Source organism: Dictyostelium purpureum (assembly GCF_000190715.1).
Source record: "Dictyostelium purpureum unplaced genomic scaffold DICPUscaffold_78, whole genome shotgun sequence".
Lineage (NCBI taxonomy): Eukaryota > Evosea > Eumycetozoa > Dictyosteliales > Dictyosteliaceae > Dictyostelium > Dictyostelium purpureum.
In genome coordinates this window covers 26,674-49,373 of record NW_003519415.1, presented here as the reverse complement: position 1 = coordinate 49,373, position 22,700 = coordinate 26,674, and the positions used below count along the sequence as shown (strand labels likewise).

The 22,700-nt window shown below is 25.0% G+C and overlaps 12 protein-coding genes across 12 annotated transcripts; 8 read left to right on the top strand and 4 right to left on the bottom strand.

Annotated features, from left to right (window-relative positions):
- Positions 1 to 346: 346 nt before the first annotated feature.
- DICPUDRAFT_31382 (uncharacterized protein) lies at positions 347 to 1,878 on the bottom strand (the record flags this gene model as incomplete). The annotated part of the gene is made up of 2 exons (XM_003286693.1): positions 347 to 1,515; positions 1,596 to 1,878. Coding segments are annotated over 2 exons (1,452 nt in total), but the record flags the coding sequence as incomplete, so codon positions are not given.
- A 1,065-nt stretch (positions 1,879 to 2,943) lies between these two features.
- Positions 2,944 to 3,515, bottom strand: DICPUDRAFT_77618 (uncharacterized protein; the record flags this gene model as incomplete). The annotated part of the gene is made up of 3 exons (XM_003286692.1): positions 2,944 to 3,059; positions 3,155 to 3,253; positions 3,329 to 3,515. The coding sequence occupies 3 exons, from the start codon at positions 3,513 to 3,515 to the stop codon at positions 2,944 to 2,946; spliced, it is 402 nt and encodes a 133-aa protein (XP_003286740.1).
- Positions 3,516 to 3,944: 429 nt separating this feature from the next.
- DICPUDRAFT_150750 (uncharacterized protein) lies at positions 3,945 to 4,439 on the bottom strand (the record flags this gene model as incomplete). Its single annotated transcript, XM_003286691.1, has 3 exons — positions 3,945 to 4,042; positions 4,110 to 4,208; positions 4,274 to 4,439. 3 exons carry the CDS (start codon positions 4,437 to 4,439, stop codon positions 3,945 to 3,947), a joined length of 363 nt encoding a protein of 120 aa, XP_003286739.1.
- Positions 4,440 to 5,276: 837 nt separating this feature from the next.
- Positions 5,277 to 6,905, bottom strand: DICPUDRAFT_31424 (uncharacterized protein; the record flags this gene model as incomplete). The annotated part of the gene is made up of 4 exons (XM_003286690.1): positions 5,277 to 5,467; positions 5,546 to 5,836; positions 5,882 to 6,280; positions 6,350 to 6,905. Coding segments are annotated over 4 exons (1,437 nt in total), but the record flags the coding sequence as incomplete, so codon positions are not given.
- An 875-nt stretch (positions 6,906 to 7,780) lies between these two features.
- Positions 7,781 to 9,404, top strand: DICPUDRAFT_91791 (ribosomal protein L18). Its single transcript, XM_003286713.1, has 6 exons — positions 7,781 to 7,826; positions 8,055 to 8,141; positions 8,233 to 8,411; positions 8,486 to 8,711; positions 8,795 to 8,914; positions 9,364 to 9,404. The coding sequence occupies exons 1-5, from the start codon at positions 7,824 to 7,826 to the stop codon at positions 8,846 to 8,848; spliced, it is 549 nt and encodes a 182-aa protein (XP_003286761.1). The 5' UTR covers positions 7,781 to 7,823; the 3' UTR covers positions 8,849 to 8,914; positions 9,364 to 9,404.
- Positions 9,405 to 9,435: 31 nt separating this feature from the next.
- DICPUDRAFT_77614 (uncharacterized protein) lies at positions 9,436 to 10,604 on the top strand (the record flags this gene model as incomplete). The annotated part of the gene is made up of 3 exons (XM_003286712.1): positions 9,436 to 9,663; positions 9,740 to 10,294; positions 10,368 to 10,604. 3 exons carry the CDS (start codon positions 9,436 to 9,438, stop codon positions 10,602 to 10,604), a joined length of 1,020 nt encoding a protein of 339 aa, XP_003286760.1.
- Positions 10,605 to 10,877: 273 nt separating this feature from the next.
- Positions 10,878 to 12,089, top strand: DICPUDRAFT_91790 (uncharacterized protein; the record flags this gene model as incomplete). The annotated part of the gene is made up of 1 exon (XM_003286711.1): positions 10,878 to 12,089. A coding segment is annotated over exon 1 (1,191 nt), but the record flags the coding sequence as incomplete, so codon positions are not given.
- A 236-nt stretch (positions 12,090 to 12,325) lies between these two features.
- Positions 12,326 to 13,160, top strand: DICPUDRAFT_91789 (uncharacterized protein). Its single transcript, XM_003286710.1, has one exon. It carries the CDS (start codon positions 12,377 to 12,379, stop codon positions 12,935 to 12,937), a length of 561 nt encoding a protein of 186 aa, XP_003286758.1. The 5' UTR covers positions 12,326 to 12,376; the 3' UTR covers positions 12,938 to 13,160.
- A 2,044-nt stretch (positions 13,161 to 15,204) lies between these two features.
- DICPUDRAFT_14937 (uncharacterized protein) lies at positions 15,205 to 18,456 on the top strand (the record flags this gene model as incomplete). The annotated part of the gene is made up of 2 exons (XM_003286709.1): positions 15,205 to 15,550; positions 15,614 to 18,456. Coding segments are annotated over 2 exons (3,189 nt in total), but the record flags the coding sequence as incomplete, so codon positions are not given.
- A 328-nt stretch (positions 18,457 to 18,784) lies between these two features.
- On the top strand, positions 18,785 to 19,608 carry DICPUDRAFT_77611 (uncharacterized protein; the record flags this gene model as incomplete). Its single annotated transcript, XM_003286708.1, has 4 exons — positions 18,785 to 18,856; positions 18,918 to 18,975; positions 19,042 to 19,265; positions 19,339 to 19,608. The coding sequence occupies 4 exons, from the start codon at positions 18,785 to 18,787 to the stop codon at positions 19,606 to 19,608; spliced, it is 624 nt and encodes a 207-aa protein (XP_003286756.1).
- Positions 19,609 to 19,938: 330 nt separating this feature from the next.
- Positions 19,939 to 20,890, top strand: DICPUDRAFT_91788 (uncharacterized protein). Its single transcript, XM_003286707.1, has one exon. It carries the CDS (start codon positions 19,960 to 19,962, stop codon positions 20,860 to 20,862), a length of 903 nt encoding a protein of 300 aa, XP_003286755.1. The 5' UTR covers positions 19,939 to 19,959; the 3' UTR covers positions 20,863 to 20,890.
- A 351-nt stretch (positions 20,891 to 21,241) lies between these two features.
- DICPUDRAFT_77609 (uncharacterized protein) lies at positions 21,242 to 21,832 on the top strand (the record flags this gene model as incomplete). Its single annotated transcript, XM_003286706.1, has 1 exon — positions 21,242 to 21,832. The coding sequence occupies one exon, from the start codon at positions 21,242 to 21,244 to the stop codon at positions 21,830 to 21,832; it is 591 nt and encodes a 196-aa protein (XP_003286754.1).
- Between the last annotated feature and the right edge of the window lie 868 nt (positions 21,833 to 22,700).

The following is a 22,700-nucleotide window of genomic DNA, read 5'->3' as shown; positions in this document are numbered from 1 at the left end:
GGGTGTTACTTGGAGTATTACTTGGAGTATTATTTGGGGTATTACTTGGAGTGTTACTTGGAGTGTTACTTGGAGTGTTACTTGGAGTATTTGATGGTGTATCTGTTGGGGATATAGTAGTAGTTGTTGTAGTTGTAGTTGTTGATGTTGTTGTAGTTGTTGAGGAACTTGAACCATAACCACCAGTGGTAGATGTATAAGCTGATGTACTATAACCATTTGTTGTACCTCCAGTAGTTGTATATTGTGATGTAGTTTTATATGAGGTTGAGCTACTATAACTAGTTGTTCCGGAAGTGTATGGATTTCTTCCAGTAGTAGATAAATTTGGTGGTGGAGTACCAGTTGTAGTGAAAGGGCCAGTAGTTGGGGTATCTGGTTGTTCAGGAGTAGTTTCGTTTAATATCATTGAAGCCATAACACCAGTAAAGAGTGAATTGAAATCGATTGTAGGTTGGTTCATAGGAATATTAGTTCTATCGTCTGAATAAGTATCCATTGAATCAACTGGACCCCCTACCATAGCACCATCTAAAGGATATGTATTGATGGCAGGTGATGAAATTGAACTTGATATAGAATAATGTGAAGCTCTGTGATGTAAATTTCTGGGAGTGGAGGCACCTAAAAATCCAACATTACAAACATAAGACATACCATTGCTATTATTACCTAAAATGATATTCATTTGGCCAATATGATAAGCATCTTTAAATACCCTTTCTTTTGGTTGATTATTATTCCAAATAGCCTCTAAAAATGAACCACCCATTGAAAAACCGTTAGAAACACCTGCCCCATTGATATACAAACCATCCTTAGTTTTACCCATAAAAGTACTCCAATAGTTTAATATTGATTTGGTTTGTTTTTCATAAAAGCCAAATTTCTTTGTTAACAAAACCATAGAAGCAGCTTGTTTTTGGTCATAATTGTATGCTACCGATGATGAGTCATTGAAAGTTAAGTCGAATGGTGGTTTATTTACAACTTGGAGGTATTTATTTTGACCAGTCATAGCATATAACCAAGCAGATGCCCAATACATTTCATCACCATAACCTGTTGAATGGAACTCAATTGGATCTACGCTTTTAATATTTGAGAATTTGCCTGGGAATTTAGCACCAAAGTCATAAAGTTGGAATGCATGGGTACGAAGTTTGATGGCATAATCTGGGTCAACTAATGAAAATATCATATGGGATACAGCAAAGGCAGCGGTCATTTCGTGTGCTACATCAGAACCTGGATTTTTTTCATTGATGACCAACCAACATGAACGCTTTGGTGTTCCGCTGTATTGATCATAGATCTTTGATGGGATATTCCATTTAGCCAAATCACTTCTTTTACCACATTGAGCATAAATTACATTTTCACTTGGGTGTGCTGCCATCAACCAATCTAAACCCCATCTTAATGTTGATAAATATTGATCTTTTAATCCAGTACATGATTTAATATTATCTTTAAACTCCATAAAGGCCCAACCTAATGATGTCATAGAATGAGCTATATAATTGAATATTAAATATTAGTATAATTACTTTTTTAAAATAAGAATATAGTGTTTATTATTATAAAATTCCTACCAATTGCAAAAGTTGATTTTATATAACTGCCATCGTTAAAATAACCTCCTGATAATAAACCATTACCATTTTCGTCAAACTGGTCATTATATGTATCTAGTTTTGTGGTTACATTATTTTGCCAATCGTATAGAATATTATCCTTTATATAACCAGCTCGATTTGCATTAAAAAAATTTAATGAAGATCTTAAACCTGAGCAATAATTGAAACCTGTTTCCACATTAACTGAGAAACTATGATCTACAAAATAAAATAAAATAAATAATTTTAAAATTTTCATTTTTATTAATAAATAAACAAATAAATAAATGATAAATGGATTGTATTTTAATATTGGTATTTATAAAAAAAAAAAAAAATTTAAAGAAAAAATTTGAAAATAGAACAAAACAAATTAAAATCGATTTTAATTTGTATAATAATTAATATTTAATATCTATTGTTTTTTTTTTTTTTATAGAATGTATAAAAAAAATAAAAGAAAATGGATGTAAAAAAAAGAATAAATTAACAAATAAAACCTAATATTGGGTTTACTACAATTTTACGTATTAAATAAAAATTATTGAATATAAAAAAAAAAAAAAAAAAAAAAAGATTTTTATTATTATTTTTTATTTATTTATAATAATATAATTCTTAAAAAATGATAATTATTTATTGCCTTAAAAAAAAAAAAAAAAAAATGGACACTATTAATAAAACACCCAAACGAACACACGAATTTAAATATATAAGATAGATAGAATAACACAATAGTTATCGGTATGAAACAATTAAAATAACAAAAAATGAATGAAATTAAATATTAAAATATTACCTACCTAAACGATTGACAAATAACTACATTTTATAAATTTTAATTTTAAAATTAAAATAAAATAATTATTTATTGTAAATTAGTTAAAATTTTGTAAGTTAGTCTTTTATTTTTTTAAACCTTAACAAAAATAAAATATATATATTTTTTTTAATACTTGATTAAAAAAAAAATTACTAAATTGGTTTTAAAAACATTAGTGTGGATGAAATGTTGGTTATTTTTAAATGAAAATTTTTAAAAAAAAGAGTCAAAAAATAAAAAAATTAATTTAAAAAAAAATTATTTTAATTTTATATTTTCAAAAGGATAAACTGATCAGTTTTTTTAAATCAAGTCAAATTAAAATAAAATAAATTAAAAAAAAGCAATTTTATAATTTAATATAAAATAAAACAATCATTTGATGATTAGATTTTTTAAAATTTAACAAAATTTCAAAAAACATTTTTTTTTCATATTAAAATAAAATGGGGGGTCATAATACTATTAATAGTTTTTTTTTTATTTCTTTTGTTTAAATAATTATAATTTTAAATAAATTTTACCATTGGTAATGGTAAGAGTAAATAAACCCGAGTTTGAATCTTTTGTCAAAATTGCAGACGGAAATTTATAACTTAAAATTGTATATTTGTCATCTATATTTTTTTTTTCGGGGTTTGAAATTAAAAAATTAGTTATCTTTATTTAATAAATTTAAATTATATTTATTTATTTAATAATTAATAATTACCATTATAGACTGCTTGTCCTGAGAATTCAACTCCAAGAATCTGATTTGGAAGTGTATTAACAGTTCCCTCTTGAAAATAATAATTAGCAATAGAGTTATCTATAATAATAAATAAAATAAATTAATTAATATTAAATTTTTTTTTTTTTTTTTTTTATTTTCTTTTAATAATACCTTGAATTAAACATGCAGATCCACTTATTTTCCCAACTATTGGCATTTCATTATTAATACTATCGCCAACTATTAACAAATCATATACTATAGGATCGCTCGACTTTGAACCAGCTGGACAAGAACAATTTACAAATAATAAAAATGATAGCGATATTATAATTTTAAAAAAAATATTAATTTTCATATTTTTATTCTTTTTTTAAAATAAAATTAAAATTTTTTGAATTTAATGTAATAATTATTTTGTATTAAATTCTAAAAGAGAGATTAAATTACAATGTATTATAATTAAAAGATTATTATTTAAGAATAAAAAAATAAAAAAATATAAAAAATCATATAAATTAAGATTTATAAAAAAAAATTAAATTAAAAAAATATAATAATATGGTTTTTTAGATTATTATTCAAATAATTCAGTTTGAAAATAATTAAATTTTAAATTAAAAAACAATTTAAAAGATAAAATATTTTTTTTAGATTTAAAAAAAAAAATAATTAAAAAAATAAATAAAAAATTAAAAACTAATATTTTTCTTCTTTTTTGGGTTTATTTTTTTTTTTTTTTTTTTTTTTTTTTTTTTTTTTTTTTTTTTTAAAAAAAAAAAAAGTTTTATTTATATGCACCAATAATTTTAACTGTTGTAATTCCATTATTTTGTGTAATTTCAGTTGATGTAAAATTTGATTCTATTCCATTTCTTTTAAAATCTAAAATAAAAAAAAAAAATATTATTAGAAAATTATTTTATTAAAATGAATATTTATTAAAACATACCTTGATATACAACTTGACCTTTAAAGGGTTTGTTAAATAAAGCTGATGGAATAGTATTTAATGCTCCGTTTGGGAATGTATATGTTTGTACCTTTGCATCTGTTTTTGAATAAAAAACAATTAATATTTTTTTTTTTATATATGATAAATAAAATTTAATTTACTTTCTGTATAACATGCTAGACCTGTGATTATACCAGATAGAGGTATAATACTATTGTAAAAAACATTACTTAAAAAAAACAATTGAGTTTGTTGTGGGTTCTGGCATTGAGATTTAACTAGAGAAAATAGTAGAAATAAAAATAAAAAATGTAACTTTTTAATCATTTTTTGAAAATAAAAATTATTTAAATAAAATAAAAATTGAAAAAAATAAAATTAAAGAATAAGTAACAAATTTGGAAAGATTTAAATATATTAATTAATAACAATAATAAAAATAATAATATTAATAATATTAATAATAATATAAAATAATAGAAAATATTGATTTATAAAAAAATATTATTATTATTATTTTTTAATATTTTTTTATTTTATTTTTTAAATTTTTTATAAATATTATTTATTAATTAATAAATATAAAATTGAAGTCATTTATTATAAATAGAAAAGAAATAAAGAAAAGAAACAATCTATTTAAATTTATAACCCATCATAATTATAGATTAAAAAAACAACAAACACCCCAATAACTAGATAAAAAAAAAATAAAAAAAAATAAATTTGTAAATCATCAAAATAATTTACTATTATAGTTTCATCAATAAAGAAAAAAAATAAAATAAAAAAAAAAAAAAGAAATTAAATTAAATACCTATGGTATGTTAAAATAAATAAATAAATAAATTTTTAAACTATATAATATTTGAACTACTTTTTTTAATATCTAATAATATCTCTACCATTATTTTAGTAAAATTATTTTTTTAAATTTTAAAAAAAATACTATTATTAGTAATTTTTTATAATATTTATTACTACTCCTATATATGACCTTTTACTAATTTTAAATTTAAGATTTTGTTTTTTATACCTTATATATCTATCTGCGTATTATGATGATTTTTTAAAATATTAATTAAATTGATATAAATAAAAAAATAAATAAAAATTACATATATATTTATATTAAACAGTACTATTCTGTTTTTATTTGATTTTTTATTTATTTAATCTTTTCTTGACTTTTAAAATTGTCTTTGGTGCTTGTAATGCTAATGAAAAACCACCCCTATCATTTAGCTTATCACTTGATGGGTTTATAAATTGATAACGGTAGAAAACTGTTGATAAAAAACTAAACAATTCTGAATCTGCCATAATAAATCCAATACATTTTCTTAGTCCAATACCTATAGAAAAATAAAACCAATATTAATAAATTTATATAAAAAAACCACTGTTAATAATATTATATTCTAATAATTTACCATAATGACACAACTGTTGATGTAAATTATTATTTTCAAATCTTTCTGGAATAAATTGTTTTGGTTCAGCCCATGTGCTGGCTGTCATATGGGAGCTATAAACATTTTGAAAGAATTGTGTGCCCTTTGCAATTTTATAACCATTGATTTCAATATCATTTGTAAGTCTATGTTGTAAACCTAGAGGTACTGGTGCATATCTTCTAAAAGTTTCTCTTAATACCAACGTCACATAATTGAATTTTGTTTTATATTTACTGTATAAAAATATCTTGGTGTTATTATTTGCATCTTTATCTGCATGAGAATCTGATTCACTGTCTGTACCACCTGCACCATCATCCTGTGTATCACCATGAAGGCCATTTGAAATACTATTATAAAGCTTATCTTGAAGATTATTATTTAAAACTGCAATTGTTGAGAAACAGAGTGTATTTGCACTGGTATCAATACCACCCAATAAGAGATCCATTGAATTTGTAACCACTGCGTCATAAACAATATTACCCTTCTTATATTGTATCAAAAGAGACTCTGCAATGCTTTCTGGCTTGTAAGTATCAAAATCTTCATCTTTGATTTTCTCCATTGCCCTATCTACAAACTTTGAAACGTGTTGCTTTAAATTTTCATAACTTGAATAGAATGATTGTGGTTTATTTTTTAAGAAAAAATATAAAAATGGAACAAAGTCACCCCAAACAACCTTCCCACCATTTTGAACATAGTCACCTATAAGATCTATTAACTTTTTGATTGATGAGTTGTTTTCATTATCGACACCATCTGCAGAGGAAGCACCGAGATTTGTTCCAATGTCAATCTTTGGGTCAATGTAAACATATGGATAATTGATGTTAAACAATGACCTTAGAACACAATTTAGAGTAAAAACCCTTGCATAAAGATTAAAGTGGAACGGTTTTTCATTTTCGCAACAACTATCCATAAACTTGCAATACTCTTTAATTTCACATTTGATATGGCCCTCAATAACCTTTTTTAACTTGGTTGCTGTTAACTCTGGTGATATAGTTGAATATAGAAACTTCCAATACTCGCCATTAGCATTACCAATATTTAAACCCTTGGACGCCCTTAATCTACTTTTTCTAATATATCTCTCAGTTAGTGATTCTCCATTGTCAATAAAACACTCTTTGATTGTTGAATATTCCGACAATATAACTGTTTCTATTGACCCAAATCTAATTCTGAATATTGGCCCATATTTTAAATACAACTCATGAAATGTTTCATGAATTTCCAACCCATTCTTTTTTAAATCAAACAAATTACCAATAATTGGATATCCTTTTGGTCCATTTATAAACTTGTTAATTTTCTTAATTCTATTTTCCTACATGAATAAATAAATTAAAATATTAGAAACTAATATTTTATAAACCCATTATTATTATTATTTTTATTGTTATTATTATTGGTCAAATACCTTTAAAGAAAATATTAAAATTGTTATAATAGAAATTAAAAATAGTAATAATATCATTTATCTTTATCTTTATATTAATATAAACAAACCATTTATATTAATAATAAATGAATATATAAATAAAACAAAATAAAAAAAAAAAAAAAAAGAATTATTGATATGACATGTTTTTAAATTTTTTTATATTTTTTTATTATAAAAGTGTGTGTTCTTTAACAAATAAAAAAAAAAAAATTATTTTTAAATTGGTATTTATAATATTATAAAAAAAATAAAAAAAAAATTTCAAATTAAAAAAATGATTTTTTTTTTTTTTTTTAAACAATTAATTTTATTTAAATAGGTAAAAAATTAGTAAATTTAAAAATCTTATTTATAAGAAAATAAAAAATATTAAAATAAAAAATAATTATATATAAATGTTATGTTTTATATTTATCAAATAATAAATATATAAACAAATATATAAATAAATAAACAAAAAAAATAAAAATAAAAATAATAATAATAATAATAAAATATAATAGTATCAATAAAAACAACTATTATAATATTAATAAAAGTAAATATATTATAAAATATAAATTATTTTAAAAAATGTTTGTAATATTAAAATTTATATGTAACGTTTATTATTTTTATATAGAGGATATGATACTATGCAAAACCGAATGAGGGCGTGCATCAAATTTATATGGGCTTTGAAAAAAAAATTTTAAAAAAAAAAATTAAAAAAATTAAAAAAAAAAAAAAAAAATTTTTTTGACAAAGTCGTTAGAGAAAATTTTTACACGGGTAGTCATTCGTAGATAGAGAGAAAAAATGGTAATGTCACACACATATATACAATCTTTTTTTCTCACTCAATCATCATTTATCTCTTACATCATTGGTTATCCATCAATATTCAATTAATCCTCAAGATTATTAAAGATAAATTGGATTTAACAAATAAAATAAAAAAAGAAAAAAAAAAAGAGATACATTGAGGAGAAAGAGATATGGAATGAAAAAAAGAAATGATTCTAATATTTTTTTATAATTAATTAATAGGCCATCGACAAATCAAAAAGATTCTTAAGAAAAACCGGTAGAAAGACTTTAGTTAGTCAAAACCCATACTTAGCTTTACTCGTTAAGGTATGTTATAGGTATAGAGGATATAGGACATGATAGGATTAGAGGATATAGAGATATTGGATATTAATCAATCATTATTTCAAAATTATAGTTATACCGTTTCTTAGCTCGTAGAACCAACTCTAAATTCAACAAAGTTGTTTTAAAGAGATTATTACAAACCAAAACCAACAGACCACCAGTCTCAATCTCAAGAATTGCCAATTTAATGAAAGACAGAAAGCAAGGTAAAATCGCTGTTGTCGTTGGTACCGTCGTTGATGATGAAAGGTATGTGTTTGATAAAAAAGAGAAGAAAAAATAACAAGAAAATAATAATAACAATATATTTTTAAACCATATAGATTATTAGATGTCCCAAAACTCACCGTCTGTGCTCTTAGATTCACTGAATCAGCTCGTTCAAGAATTGTTAAAGCTGGTGGTAAAGCCCTCTCATTCGATCAATTCGCCCTCACCAGACCAAGAGGTAACAACACTTTCTTAATCAAAGGTGTTACTAAAGCTAGAGAAGTTTACAAACATTTCGGTCGTGCCCCAGGTCTCCCAGGCAGTCACGCTAAACCATACGTAAATATCTAATATTAATATATATTCATTTAAATGAAACCATTTTTTAACATTTTTATTCATTTTTCTTTTCCGATTTATAGGTCAGAGCCTCAGGTCGTAAATTCGAAAGAACCAAGACTCACCAAAGAAAATAAAAACCTAATAAAGCACTCATCTAACTTTGTTTTAACCCTTAAGAAATTAAATACCTTTTTTTATTTTTATATTTATTTTGTTATCATTAAACATTATATATATATATTTTTTAAGTATTTCTTCACAAATTATTTATTATATTAAAAAACTTGGGTGGTAAAAAAATAAAAAACTTGAATCGCACGTGTGTGAACTTGGTTCGCACGTGTGTAATAACAAAAAACTTAAAATTAATAGATATATAACAGATTAAGTTTTTTAATTTGATTAAATAATTCAAATAAAAATTATCGGAATAGATGATGCACAAAAATTTATCGTTTATTTATCCGTTTGTCTTTTCGTTTTTTAAATTGTATTATTATAATTTTACGAATTAATAAAAATAGATCTTGATTGAAAAAAAAAAAAATCTATTACGAAGTATTTTATTTCGTTTTTCGTTGGCAAGGTTAACTGTTTTTGGCAATGAAATATCAAAATGATCAATTATTTGTTTTTTTATTTTTTTTAACTTTTTTTTTTTTTTTTTTTTTTTTTTTTTTTAAAATTTTTTTTAATTTTTTTAATTATTTTTCATTTTGAAATGTCAAATAGCAATAATAATATTAATAACGATAGCAAAGAGGTTTTACATAATTATGTATCAAACAAATTAACGAATCAACCATTTAGCTGTCAATGGATACCCAGTTCATGCTCAATAGTGACAGTTGGTAAAAAGGCCAGCGGAGGTAATGTTAAAGGAGAGTTTAAAATTCATCAATTGGATTTTGATTCGAATGAAACACCAAAATTATCATTAATATACGAGGTAATAAGTTGCAATTTTATATACATTTATAAAAATTGGGTGTATAGGGTATTAATTTGAGGGTTTTTTTTTATAGAATGAATTCTCGAATCCATTTAGATGTTTATCATTTTTTAATGGTGGTAATGATAATAGTAATAGAAATTTTGCAGCAGGTCATTTTAATGGATTTTTAACAGTATGGGATTCAGATATATGCGATTTACCAAAATTAACAATTAAAACAACACATTTGGATGGTATAGTTTCAATTGACACATTTTCAGATAATTTGGTGGTCTGTGGTGGAAAGGATGGGAGTGTATCAGTTTGGGATATAAGATCACCTTTAAAATCAATTAATACATTTACACAAGACGACAAAAGTAATTGTTGGTCAATATGCACAAACGATTCAACATTAATTACAGGTTTTGAAAATGGTAATTTAAATATTTATGATTTAAAAACACAATCAAAAAGGCAATCCTCTTCAATAAACGGTGGAATTTGCTCAATATCTTCAAAGAATAAAATAAATATATTAGATGAATTTATAATTACAACAAATAAATCATTTATATCAATTGTAAATAATAATAATAATAATAATAATAATACTTTAAATTTCAACAATATCGAAATTAAAAATGTTTGTATTTAAAATTTACAATGTTTATGGCAATTTACATGTTTATTAATAGTTTTTATTTATTTATTTAAAGAATCAAACTATATGGTCATGTTCTTATTCACCATTTAATAATAAGGACGAAAGTATATTTTCAATAGCCCAAGGAGATGGTGTTGTCTCAATGTACAAAGATCAAGGTGTTCTTGTTGATAAGGTCCAAATCTCAGACTCTCCAATTATTTCTCTTGATTATAATAAGGATAAAAGAGGGTTAATGTGTTCTTTATCTTTAAAAAAACAGGTTTCAATTTTGATATGCCCTTTATAAAAATAAATAATAAAATATCTTTTTTACCGTATCAGAATATTTTTTTTTTTTTAAAAATTGTTATTTCTTCAAAGATGAAGAGTTTTTAATATAATACACAAAAAGAAACAGTTTACATTTATTTCTCTTGGGGGTGGCGGGGTAAAAATTATTTTAGCGACTTAAAAATTTTAAGTTATTTATTTAATTTTTTTTTTTAATTTTTTTTTTTTTAAATTTTTTCTTTATATTTGAAATTTTTTTTTATTTTGTTTTTATATATATTCCCAAAACATTATTTTAAATTAAAAAAAATGAATGATTCTCTAATAGATGCCAGTTTCTCCCACAGAGATAATATAAATGGTGCACATATCAGCTTAGAAGAGGCCATGGAATATAATGAAAGGTACCAGTTATTATCCGAAGAGTTTATAAAAACCTCTACTGCTTCAATTTATGCAATTAAAAAGTATCTTACACGTTTTAATATAAAGAATCAGAAATCAATTAAAAGAAAATCGGGTCCAATTACAAAAATAAAGTTTGATGGTACACAATTCTTCAATAACTTTTTAAGTTGTTTGTTGGATATAGAAACATTAGAAATCTCTAAAAATCCTGACAAAGAAGACAACGAGAATAACCAAACAGATTATGGTTTACTGGAGAATAATAATAATAACAACAATAATGTTAATGATAAAAAAAATAAAAATATCAACATAAATAAAGTTGAAGAAAATAAAAAGGAAGAGACAGTTGAAGAGGGCCTATTTAAAGCTACAGAGGAGTTAAAAAAGCTTTCATTGCTTCAAAATACATTGGAGTTGCAATTAGACTCACACAAGAGATATATGGAACAAACACAAAAAAGACTTAAACAACAAGAATGCTTTAAGATTGTTTTACAAGATAAAATTCAAGAGGTCGAAGATAAATACAACAAAGATTTAGAAAAAATGTCCCAATTAAAAGAAAAGTTAACAGATTCAATATTGCCCCAGTTTCTTCAAAATGCTGGATTGCTTACTTTTAAAACATGTCCATATGATTTTTCAGACTTTTCAAATGATTTCATTTTTGAAACTCAACTAGAGTCCATTCATACACATCCTGTATCAATTCATAGTTTCAAAGTTTATCCTGATCCTCATTTATGGTCCATCGATTTTAAAGAAACACATTCTACTTCTGAGCAACATAAAAATGGTGATTATTGTCTTTTCAAACAGAATTTTGGTATTGCTTTGGGAATCAACTTTAAATTATCACTTAATAAAATCCCAAATAAAATCATTTTGGTTGCATATAGTAAAACAAAAAAAGAAGAGCCACAACAATTGGAGGAGCAAAAAAAAAATATAAAAAATAATAATCAAAATGATGAAGAGTTTACAACATGTATTTCAAATTCAATTCCAATTCAAGTTGATAAGGCTGCATTAGAGAATAGTATCATTGTACCAGAGAAATATGGGGGTATACCAGGATATTATAAATACCCAGAGATTGGATTCTTTCAATCAATTAGAGAGGATACATCAGACTATCGTTCAATTCTTTATCCACCAGAAATTAAAAGCGGTAAAAAAAATGAATTGGGAAGTATTGCATATGATAGAGTGGACGGGGAAAATAATTCTGTTGGTCATGGTGCTATTGGTGCAAATAAAATCAATTATTTCTATGGTTATTTAGTAAATCAAAAAGATCCAAATGCAAGAAATAATCAAGGCCAAACTCCAATTCATTTGGCTCCAACTTATAAAATCAACTTTGAATTCTTGGATATGATTCTAAAGTTTGGTGGTAATCCATTTATGGTCGATTATAATGGAATGGGCTTGGGCCACTTTTGTGTAGAGCAAAAGAACGTCTCTATGTTGGTTCATTTGGTTTCAAAATATCCAGAAATACTATTTCAACGTGATAAATGTGGTCTCTATCCTATTCATTACTCTGCTTTTGACGCAGAATGCAAGATGATAGATGTAATGCTAGATTTCCAAAGACAAATGAACAAAAGAGATACAAAGGCCATCGATATGTTCCTATTCCGTGACTCTAATGGTCTTACACCTCTTCATTGGGCATCCAGCTTGGGTAATCTTGCAGTCTGTAAGAAAATTATTGCATACAGTACCAAAACTTTAAATTCAAAAGATTTAGAAGGTGAAACTCCAATTTTCAAGGCCTTCAGATCAAATAGAGTCGAGTGTCTTCAATTCTTTTGTAGTTTACAAATAATAGATAAAACTATTAAAAACTATAAAGGTGAAGCTATACAACCACCAGCCACCAAATTTTTTACAGAGTTTAATACCTTTTCACAATTATTAATCAAAAATTAACTGGGTCAAATATATGTCAGAACAACATATTGGTGTGAGTATCGATGTTGAAGCTAAGGCTGTCACCAAAGGTTTTTCCAATACAACCCCAACTGCGCAATTCTTGCATGTCTGATTTCCTTGCTTCTGTCGAGCTCTCTTGGTTAATTTTTTAGATTAAATAATTATTTTTAAAAATTAATTATTAATAAATCGAAATTTCTTTTTCTTTTTTTTATTCATCATTTTTTTTTTTTTTTTAGTCAGTTTTTAAGGACATTGTATTGCTGCTGACTCAAATTATTGTTGTTATTATTATTATTTACAATTAGAATTAAAAAGAATTAAATTAAAAAAAAAATGATGCTATTGGAAATCAAACACAATAACATTAAAATTTTACACAATACTCACTTGATACCACTCGCAAATACTCACATAATATCCCACATACATTCATACTATATTTTTTATAAAAAATAAAGTATTGAAAATTTTTTTATAAATAGAATAAAAAAATGGAACATGGTAATACTATTTACAGTTCCAAGTACTGCTCTTTGAAATACCAAACAATATACATTATTATTTTGTACTTGGTAGAATGCACAACCATTATGTTTGTCGGTATTTAACTTTACATACAAAAAGTTGATGGCCCATTGTTTGCACGAAACCCTTTTAAAATGAATTATATTGTTATTTTGTTTAAAAATAAATAAAATTTTATTTATTTTTTTTAAAATTTTTTTTTTAAATAAATAAAATAAATTTATATAAAAAAAGGGGTGGGTTTAAAAATAAATTAAGTTTTAATCTTAACAACTTAACCAAGGAGAATTAAATTAAGCGACTTAAATTTATATATTATAAATCCTTGAATCTAAAATAAAATAATTTAAAATTATAATAATAATAAAGAATATTTTACAAATATATTTACTATTCAAAAAAAAAACCCAATTTAATAAGCCTTAATAGATCTAATATGGTAATTAATTTAAAAACAAACTTTTTTATTTTAAAAAAAAATTAGAATTTTTTTAAAAGTGAATAAATAAAAAAATTACAATTAAATAAATATAATTTAAATTTAATAAAATCAATTATCTCAAAAATTTTTTTTTATTTTTTTTTTTTTTTAAAAATTCAAAAGAAAATTTTAAACTATAAAAAAAGGTTAAAGTAAAACACAACTCTAAAACTAAAATAAAAATGGTCTGTGTCAGTTAATACCACATTAACTGGTTTATTAATTTGGGTGTGGTTTGTTTATTTGGGTAACACTCTTTTTTTTTTTTTTTTTTTTTTTTTTGTGAAAATATTTTCTTTTTTTATAATGCGCAATAAATAGAGAAAATTTTTCTTTCTCATTTATTTATTTATTCAAATTTGTATTGGAAAAATACATACAAATATAATTTGTTTGAATTTATGAGTAAATAACTTTTTTTTTTAAGTGTTTTATTTTAATTTTTTTTTAATTTTTATTTATTTTTTTTAATTTTTTTTCAAAAATTCAGTTTGTTTTTTTTTTTTTTTTTTTTTTTTTTAATATTTTTTATATTATAATCCTTCTTTCTGTTTTTTTTTTTCCATTCATCACAATCTTGATTATATAAAATTTAACACAATAGTTAATTTTTTAAAAAATCAAATAAAAATAAAAATAATATAATAAAGAAAAAATAATATAATAATATCATTATAAAAAAAAATTAATATATCAAAATATCAGTAATATTACATTTATAAATCCCAATTTCTCCTAACCAAAAAAATATAAATCATAATTTTTTTTTTTTGTTAAATAAATTTTTTTTTTTTTAAAAACCATAAAACATAATCAATAAAAAAAAAAAATGAATCAGGAAATCCAATCATTGTTAGACCAAAGAGTTATTGAAAAATACACATCTTTAAACGATGCTGGTATGTAAAAATATATTTTCTATGGGTGTGTTGGTTTTTTCTTTTTTAATAAATTCCCCCTTCCCCCAATTTAAATAATTTTTCAAAAAAATTAATATATATTAATAAATTTTTTATTTTTTTTTATTTTAGATTTTACATCATATAATATTAATGATGAGGTTATTGGAAGTGCTGGTTCAGTTCAAAATAGTGGCAATGGTAGTTTTGGGTTTTCACAAATTCAAGCACAATTATTTCCAAGCTGTGGACCAATGTCATCATCTAACTCACCATCATCAACATTGCAATTAGTTGATTCACATTCAATTTCAAATTTTAATACACCAACAATGGTTTCTAATCAATACCAACAACCAATTTCACCACCACAAAGTTTACCACAATATCAAACTGGACAAAATAATCAACAATACGACAATAGTTTTAATGTTCCAAGTCCATCACAAGATTCATTACAACAACAACATCACCATCAACAACACCATACCCACGGTCATCAACATCACCATACCCACGGTCATCAACATCATCATACTCCACCAACTAATATTTTAAATATTCATAGTAATTCATTCCAACATCAAATTCAACACCAACCATTATCCCCACAACAACCATTATCACCACAACAACAAATTCCAAATCATTTTATAGATAACAATAATGGTAATAATTATTTAGTACCAACTATTATTAACGGTGGCGGTGTTCATCATAATACAAATATGGCTCATCATCAAAACAATCATCCAAATAGTTTAGGTGGTATAATTGATTACCCATCATCACCACTTTCACAAAATAATGGATCATCAATTCCAACATCACCATACACTCTCAACATAGACGATCAAATTCTTTCAAGAATGAACAGATCTAATGCTCAATTCCAACAAATGTATAGTAAAATTGAACCAAATTTTGTCGACGAAGATTTAAAGAGAAATAAAAAGAAACCAACTAAAACAAGTTCATCTCCATTATCAAATAAAAAAGATCCATATACTACCAATTCATCAGCCAAGGCCAATTCAAAATCAAAGGAATTAACACAAAAAGAAAAGAGTTCTGAAAAATGCAGAAGAGCAATCGAGCTTCACAAAAAGTCTCCACCATCATTCTACAGCGAACCAAAGATTGAATTCCTTCCAAGAGATTTAATTCCAGAACCAAACTCTGTTACAAATAACCACATTATCACACCACCAACTGTTATAAAATTAAATTTACCAACTGGTGGCGTTTCTGATTACTCCAATTTTTGGGTCACTGCTCGTTTAACTGAAAAGGATAAATTCAAAATCGATTACACCAAAGAGAATTTCGACTATGACGGTTATTGCACTTTTAATATTAAAATTGAAAAGCCAAAGGGTAATGAAAAAACTGATTTCTTCAAGATTAGATACGATCTATTTACTGAGGATGCCGATGGTAATCCAAAATATTTAACCAATATTATTTCAAATAACATTCGTTACTGCTATCATACCAGTTCTTTACCAAATCCAAAGATCGAGTTTGTTTCACCACATTTAGTCAATCCACTTGCTAGAGTATCAAAATTAGAATTAAATTCATCTTTCTTCAAACATGGTGATGCACATCCACTTATAATTGTTTTTGTTGATCAACATGGTAACTGTGTTTATGAAGATAGACCAAACAAGAGCAGCTGGACCTCTGAATGGTCAATCAACATTGAAACTCCAGCTTTAATTGCCGGTATTTATAAAATCTATGCTGTTTATTTAAAGAAGAACGAAGATATTACCCCTCAATTAATAAAGAATTTAAATGATGAAGATTCTTGTGAAATTTTCTATACTGATAATACCATTATCGACTCTACATTAATAAATAATTACAGTGGTGGTAATAGTGGTGGTAACAATAATAATAATTCAAACAACAATAGTGGTAATCATAACAATAATGGTGGTAGTGGTAATAATGGACCAAGTAATAACAATAACAATAGTGGTGGTAATAATAGTAACAATAGTAGTACTGGTGGTGGTGGTAGTGGTAGTGGAGGTAATTTCTATTACCAATATAGTGTAAATATTGCAGATACTGTAAACAATCAATTCTATAGAATTTATAAAGAAATTTCAAATTGTCCAAATTCAGATCTTTCAAAATATGAAACATATAGAAATATTACTAATGAATCAACTGGTGATTCATTATTAATGTACTCAATTTTATTAAATGACAAACCAACCTTTAACAAATTACTTTTAATTAACACCAAATTAAGTATTATGAATAAAGCTCATTTCAATGCTTTACACTATGCCGCCTATGCTTCACCAAGTGATAACAACGAATTCTTTAGCAGACTTGTTTCTCACTTTGAAGAAAAGAATGAAGAGGAATTAAAAGATGCTGTATTCACACCAAATCACTTTGGTAAATACATTGTACATATGTTGTCTGAAATTAAAGGTAGCTCTAATCTTTTAATGATTTTAAATAAATATCCACAAATGTTTGGTAAACAAGATGCAAGAGGTTATATTCCACTCCACTACTCAATTATGCATGCTGACGAATCTGGTGTTTCTTCATTGGTAGATCTTTGGGAAAGACATTCAAAGAGTGCTGGTAGCCCATTAAATCAAGAAGAAAGAGAAGAATTAATATCTTCAATCACCCTTCAATCATATAATTACGAAGCCAATGCTCTCCATTTAGCTTGTGCCATTGGTAGCGTTAAGATTGTCAATCGTCTTTTAAATATCAGACAGTTCGACCTCTATGAACAAGATTCTGACGAAGAGTTCTGTATCCATAAAGCCATTGCCAATCAAAAATATGATGTTATTCGTTTACTCCAATTCATAGGCTTTGATATCAGTCTTGTCATGGATGAAATGAAAGATCTCTTAGCTGATATAGAAATTAATGAAGATGAAAGATCTTTTATTGACCGTTGCCAATTGGGTAGTATTCCAAAATCATATAGTGTCGTTGATATCGAAGTTGATGCCGCCACAGCCAATTTCGAAAAGGATGAAATTTCAATTGATAATGAAGGTTTGGATTTAACTAATGATTTAATTAATAAATTATTAACTTTATCTCATTCCGATAACAACTCTTCATCAATTACCCCATCAACATCGTCATCGTCGTCATCTCGTATACCACCAGTTTCATCATCATCATCATCATCATCCTCTTCCCACTTACCAAAATTAATTTCCGAAGCTCAAACTTCTGGCAATACTACAACTTATACATTTGGTTCCTCAAATAAGAAATTGGATCAAATCATTGATCAATTAGCTCAAAAAATTAGAAATTTGGAAACTACCAATAAAACTTTAGAAATGAGAATTAATGATCAAGATAGACAAAGAGATCCTTCTGACCCAACCGATGAAACTTATTTAGATGCCATTAATCGTTTCGTTAAATCTGGCAGTGTTTACCAACGTATAGATAGAAAGACTGGTAAAATGGTTGAACTTTCAAGCGAAACCTTAAATGCCTTTAAAGACAACTGTAAATCACTCCCATCAAGTGTAATTGGTAAAATTATTTCTCAAACCGAAAAAGATGGTAAATTAATTGTAGATGTAGATTTTTATTTTGAACAAAACGCTTAAAAAAAAAAAAAAAAAAAAAAAAAACAATATATATTTATTTAAATAAAAAATAAAATTCTTTTTTTTTAAACAAATATTATTTTAAATGACCATTTTATTTATTTCCTATTTTAGTTTTTTTTTTTATTTTTTTTTATTTCTTTTTTTTTACAAAATACCCAGAAAATTCAAAATTATATAAATAAAAAAAAAATTAAAAAAAAATAAAATCATTTTTTAATTTTTAATTTTTTCTTTCATTTTTTTTTCATTTTTTAATATTAAAATATTACAATTTTTAATTTTATAACATATACAATATTTGCAGATAAATAAAATGTCAACAAGAAGAAAAGGTTTATCACCAGAAGAAAAAAAAGAAAAAATTAAAGAGTTTTTTCATATGAGTGTAGGTATAAAAACAAAAAAAGTATATATATAAAACGATTACTAATAAATTTATATTTTAGCCAACCATTTACTCATCCAAAGAAATTGAAGCGGAGGCATCAAAATACACAGGTTTAAGTAAGACTTTTATTTTATCTTTAAAGATATAGATAAGCGAATCAATATTAATTCAGTTTATTATAGCACAGGTTCAATGTAAAGAAACTATTCAGTCATTAGTCGAAGATGGTATTGTAAATTCAGAAAAAATGGGTAGTTCAACCTATTATTGGGCATTTGCAAGTTTTGAATTTGATCAAAAAAAGGACAAAATAGTAGAACTTACTGAAGAATTAAAAAACACAAAAGAAAAGATTTTGAATGAAACAAAAAATATTGAGAAGTTAAAAGGTGAAAGAATCGATTCTGTAAGTTTTCTTTTTTTTTTTTTTTATTTTCATTCAAAATGTAATAACTAATAAATTTATTATTTTTATATAGGAAAAAAGAACAAAGGATATAGAAAAATTACAAAAACTTAAAGATGATAATAAAGAATTTAAAGAAGAGTTAACAAATTATGCAGATTCAGAATTAATGGAACAATTAAAGAAGGATGTAAAAACAGCAATTGCTGCTGTAAACAGATACACCGATAACATTTCAAGTTTAAGACAGTATTGCGATAAAAAATTTGCGATTCGTGGCGAAGATTTCGATAAAAACTTTGGTATTAACCCTGATATGGATTACATGGAAGATTATAAATAACAAATTATTGAAACCGCAATTTAGAAAGCTTAAGAATAATTTTTTTAACACCTAATTAATATATAATTTCTGTACAAATAATTTAACCTTTTTAATTTTTTTTTTTTCTAATTTAAATAAATTAATTTATTAATAAATAATTTCAAAGAAAATTTTATGCGATCTATCAATTAGGTGTTAAAAAAATTATTCTTAAGCTTTAGATTTCTATTTCAGTTTTTTTTTAATTTTATTTTTATTTTTATTTTTTTTTAATTTTTTTTTTAATTTTTTAATTTTTTTTTAATTTTTTTATTTAAACAAAAATTTAATTGTTATATTGTTTAAACGAAAACTAATAATTAATAAAAAATGTCAAATACAGATAATAATAAAAAAGTAATAATTTTAACTGGTGGTTCAGATGGTATTGGTAGAAATGCTTTGAATTATTTGGTTAAAGAAGATAACACAAAAATTATATTGCCAGTTAGAAATTTAGAAAAAGGTGAAAAGGTTATTGAAGAATTAAAACAAATAAACCCCAATGCAGATTTAAAATTAATGAAAATGGATTTATCATCTCAGGAATCAATTAAATCATTTGTAAACGAATTTAACTCACTAAATGAACCATTGGATATTTTAGTTAATAATGCCGGTATATTAACAAATGAATTTAGAAAAAACTCTGATGGCTATGAATTAACAATGGGAACAAATCATTTAGGAACTTCATTATTAACCTTATTATTATTACCAAATTTAAACAAATCAAAACTCGAAGGTGGTGGTAATATCGTAATTGTTTCTTCTAAAATGCACAGCTATATTGGGTCTTTGGATTTTGATAAAGAATTAGGCAATGAAACTGAATCAGATTATTCAAGCACCAACAGCTATTCAAAATCAAAACTATACAATTTATTATTTGCCCAAGAGTTACAAAAAAAATTAGACCAATCCGAAAGTTCTATTAAAGTAAATGCCCTTCATCCAGGTTTCACTATGACTTCATTAGCACACGAATATAATTGGTTTGCTAGAGGTTTCACTGCACTTTTAACTTATTTGATTGGTGACAATTTGGATGATATGGGTAGAGGCTTGGCCGAATTAGCTTTAAACAAGTCAAATATCAAAGGAAAATACTTAAATATTACCCAGATTACACAGACATCAAAATTTGCTCAAGATCCAAGCAATTCATTAAAATTATGGGAAAAAACTTGTCAAATGCTTGGCTTTGATTCAAACAACTTAAAACTAAATTAAAAATAAATATAAAATAAATATAAAATATAAAATTCTTTTTTTCTTTTTTTTTTTTTGAGATACTTTCCATTATAAAGTTACTTTTTAAAAATGAATTTGTATTTTTTAATATCCATGATGCGCGGATAATTTTGAGCAATACATGTAATTTTCAAAGAACCATTGTTGTCGAAATAATAACCAGGGTATCGTTGTGGTGTTTTAGCAATTGGTATTGGTGAATAATGATTCCCACAGTCACCAATAATGATTGATCAAGATGTTTTATCTATATTAATTTTTGAGGAGGTTGCTTTGCCGAGTCATAATTAAACTATGTTTTTTGAGTAATAATGTGAAGTCTTATTTATTTGTTGCAGCTTGGGGTTCAAACTATCCAATGAACCCACATCATTCAACTACCCAAGATATCAACAATCCAACCACAAATTCCTATGTATTTATGGGTGCTTTGGCTAAACATATGGATCCAAAGAGTGCAAGTTTCACATCTATCATTGATAAATTGGTCATTGCTCTTTCAACTCCATCAGAGAATGTCCAAGTCAGTGTTTCAAAATGCATTTCTCAATTAATTTCTAGCTTCAAAGAACAAGGCAGTAGATTAGTTCCAATCCTTATAGAAAACTTAAAATCATCATCCAATATTTATGCTGGTAGTAGAGTTGCTGCTTTTGGTTTAGTCGGTACTGATAAGGGTCTTGGTATCAGTTCATTAAAGAATCTTGGTATTTTAGATTCCCTTAAATCCTGTATTGAAGATAAGAAACATCCAACTTCAAGACAAGGTGCCCTTTTTGCCTTTGAATGTCTTTGCAATACCATTGGTCGTGTTTTTGAACCATATGTCATTCACATTCTTCCAAAACTTTTAGTTTGTTTTGGTGATAATGTTGGTGAGGTTAGAGATACCAAAGCTACTATGTCACAATTATCAGGTCATGGTGTTAAAATTTACCAGCTCTCTTGAAAGCCCTTGATGATAGTTCATGGAGAAATAAAGAAGGTTTAATTGAACTTTTAGGTGCCATGGCTTTCTTTGCTCCAAAACAACTTTCAACTTGTCTCCCAACCATTGTACCAAAGCTCACTAATGTATTAAATGATACTCATACCAAAGCTCAAGAGGCTGCCAAGCTCTTTCCCACATTGGTTCAGTAATTAGAAATCTAGGAATCCAAGTCCACGTTCCACTTTTACTCAAAACCTATGATGACCCAGAAATTCACTCTAGAGAGTTATTAGTTATCCTCTTAAATACCAATTATGTTCATACTATCGATCCAGCTTCCGATGATAGTGGGGAAAATTTAACTACTATATACATATATCTCATGGTAATAGGGCAAAGGTCGAATATTTGTAATTAAAGCATTGCATTTTTTCTCTTTGATTTGTATTAAGGAAAATTGGTAAACCAGCAATATTCTTATAGTTAATAATTCTTGTGCTCAAGCCCCTCAAGTACTAAAAGAAATAGGGTTAGAGATAATAGATCGCCCTATTAACATCTCTTTCAATGGGAAAGGAGAAAACACTTATTTATAAATTTACAACAATCACTTAACCCAACTACTTTTTAAATTTTTATTTAAAAAAATACTATCTTACACTAATAATATGAGTATGAGTATGAGTATGTATGTGTATATTCATGTGATATGATTTTGTATGTGTATGTTTTTTTTTTAAAAGGATCCATTATAATTTTTATTCAATTTTAATATTCTGACTATGGCCAAAGATTTAATTATATCATTTTATTTATTTTTAATTATAAAGATTTAGTTTTTATATTTTTATTAATTTTATAATTATATTTTTTTTAACTCGAGTGG